Here is a 2,847-nt window from a genome sequence, read left to right as displayed (position 1 = left end):
GGGGCAGCGAGGGAGGGATCCCCGGGATCCCGGGACCCCCGTGCGGTGTGGGACCCTCCACCACCGAGGGATTTGTCACCCCAGCAGCCCTGAGGCACATCCCGGCCCCGCACTGCCGCAAGTCCCGCTCCATCCCAACACCCAGCTAGCTCTCTCGAGGGAAATTGCCCCTTGCAGCTGTGACCATTTCTTTGTGAATCCCCGCTCTGTGCCCTATGGAACACCCAAAATGCTCCCAAAGCATGTGGATGCTGCCCAGGGCACACCATGCCCTGACAGTGAACACTTTGGGCACGTACCAGCCCGCTGGCTTTAACCAGGGGCGCCTCCAGGTCCGGGTAGACGTTCTCCAGGTACCAGCGGAAGCTCTGGCAGCGCAGCTTCTCCCGCAGCCGCATTTGCTGGCTCAGGTCACCCACGTCCACGTTTTTCAGGAGCAGGTGGTAAGCGTGGCCGTAGAAGAGCTCCTTGTACTCGTCCAGCCACACCTCTGCCACGCGGGCCAGGTTCCTCTCCACCGTGCTCACCCGGTCTTTTGGGAAGGAATAAGGATTGTCATTCCTGAAAATATGCCCAACTCTGGAGCAGGGGACTATCTCGATCTCTCCTCCGCACATCCAGACCTGAGAAACAGATGTCACTGACAGAAACACGAGCTGATGTTGGGCGCTGGCTTTGTGCGAGCCAGGAGAGAAGCAGAAAATCAGGGCCAGGGCAGAGGGGGAGCTGTCCCCATCCCTGGGGAGCCCCTGCCCGAGCCCCACCACCCACCCGGGCTGGCAGGGGTACAGGCACGGGACAGGGACCTACCTTGAACGAAATCTCCATGTTTTCCCCTCCCCAGACATCCAGYCCCGGGTCGTACATTCCCAACTCAAAAAAATATTTCTTATCGATGGAGAACAGGCCACCTGCCATGACRGGGCACCTGGGAACAGAGATGGAGTGTCAGTGACAGAGATGGCATTTGGATGGCTTTACCTGGCTGTAATGGGGCAGGGAAGGGAAAAGGCAGTGAATTCTCTCCCACCAGCAGTGCCATGAGTTGGGGAAAGGCTCCCTGGGCTTTGCCCGTGCCTGCTGGTGGGATTGCACAGCACACCATGCCCCAAGTGTCCTGGAAAACACAGGAACAACACCTGGCCAAGAAGGAACAACATTCGTCCTCAAATGACCCTTTGCTGCTAAATTATTACCAAAGGAACAGGCAGGTATGCAAAGCTCTCTCACATTTGCTTTGTTTTTACCTTATTATATCAGTCTCCTTGATTTTATTTTTCTCAATGACCTCTTGTGGAATCTGCTTCCATCCAAAATTCATYGGCCAAGTAAAAATCCCACGCTGGAAGTTGTCCACCGTCATGTAACTGAACAGAGAAAAGATTGGGCTGACTAATTCTGAGTCACATTCCTGATTGAAATGTCACCCCTAATGAGTGAAGATGAGTATCTGAAGGTAATTAAACCAGGATTTTAACAAATTTCATCAGGAATCCTCTTCATGCGCTACAAGTTGTGAAAAAGCAGAAATGTGTGTGACGAACACGGGCCACGGGCACAGTGATGCTCCTTTGTGGGGCACAGCAACGCTCCGTGTGCCCTGTGGAAGGAAAGCTGCGGGGTCACCCCGCCTGAAATCACCCAGTAAAAGGCTTCTCTTAGACCCCTGCAGGGGCTGTGGGATCGGCTCACCTCATGTCCTTGTCGCTGATGACCTCGATGACRGGACAGGCCACCTTGGTGCGGCGCAGGCGGACCCTGTCCAGCAGCGGCTCCAGCCATCCCACATTGCACTCCACGTGCGAGTCCAGGAATGTCAGCACAGCGCCTGTGGCAGAGCCGGGAGGGTCAGTGCCCTGCTGAACGGGCACCCCGGGGGCTCAGGGTGCTGCTGCCACTGTGCCAAGGCCCTCCCTGGATCCCCAGCCCTGCCCAAGCACAGCCAAGAGCACTTTCCCTGCTTGGCAGGGCAGGTCCCAGCAGGAACCGTCATTTCAGTGCTGACAGGGCCTGGCTGGGGCAGCTGGTGGAGCTGAGGATGGAGATCCCAACGACCCCAGCGCGGGGAGGGGTCCCCAGCACCTCTGGGATCCCAAAACTGTTCCCATCCTACCTTTGGCGATCTCTGCTCCCGCCAGCCTGGCCCGGATCAGACCGTGCCGCTCCTTGAGACGCAGGATCTTCACCTTGGGGAACTGTGCCATGTATTTGTCCAGCTGCTCCTTCAGGTACTCTGCAGAGAGGAGAGGCAGAGCCCGACTCAGCCATTTCCACGCACCCACAGCGACAAAGCCAYGAGCAGCTTTGCCCTGGCAGCACCTCCAGGCACAGCAGGTCTGGGGTGAGAACATTTGGGCAGTGCACGGCTCTGGGTGCGTGGGGTGAGCTCTGCAGCCCCTCTGAGACTTCTGCAGAGCCAGCAGTGGGGAAATCACAGCACTCCTTCTAAAGGAATGAAGGAGAAAATGTGATTTCTCTCCTATTCAGAATCGAATTACAGGGAACAAACTGCATTTTGCCCTCGAGTTATATTAGTTTCATAAAGGCAGCAGAAGCTTCACCCACCCTTGGTGCTGAAGTCGTCGACCAAAATGATTTCCTCGATGAGGTGCGGGGGAGAGCGGCCGAGGACGCTGTGCACGGAGCGCAGCAGGGTGGACCACACCTCATCCACGAAGCACATGATGATGCTGGTGGTGGGGAGGTCATCGTGGACCTGCTGCTCRGGACACCTGCAACAGCAGCGCGGGGTCACGGGGGATGGCCACTCACACTCCCGAAAACCTGGGGTGTGGGGGAACGGGGCCCCACAGACCCTGATTCTGAAACTCAGGCAATTATTGTGTA

General features: G+C 57.1%; 1 protein-coding gene across 1 annotated transcript in view; it reads right to left on the bottom strand.

Annotated features, from left to right (window-relative positions):
* Nucleotides 1-266: 266 nt before the first annotated feature.
* LOC130588185 (polypeptide N-acetylgalactosaminyltransferase 5-like) overlaps nt 267-2,847 on the bottom strand; it is a gene marked incomplete at both ends in the record, with an annotated part of 4,775 nt that continues 2,194 nt past the window's right edge. Inside the window, 6 exons of the mRNA XM_057389139.1 lie at nt 267-623; nt 811-928; nt 1,248-1,367; nt 1,693-1,828; nt 2,114-2,233; nt 2,566-2,732. Coding sequence (XP_057245122.1) covers nt 267-623; nt 811-928; nt 1,248-1,367; nt 1,693-1,828; nt 2,114-2,233; nt 2,566-2,732 — 1,018 coding nt within the window. The remainder of the gene's footprint in view (nt 624-810; nt 929-1,247; nt 1,368-1,692; nt 1,829-2,113; nt 2,234-2,565; nt 2,733-2,847) is intronic.

The sequence above is a fragment of the Malurus melanocephalus genome, unplaced genomic scaffold (genome assembly GCF_030028575.1).
Source record: "Malurus melanocephalus ecotype Western Australia unplaced genomic scaffold, MMel_1.1 scaffold_3674, whole genome shotgun sequence".
Classification (NCBI taxonomy): Eukaryota; Metazoa; Chordata; class Aves; order Passeriformes; family Maluridae; genus Malurus; species Malurus melanocephalus.
This window is presented reverse-complemented; position numbering and strand designations above follow the sequence as displayed.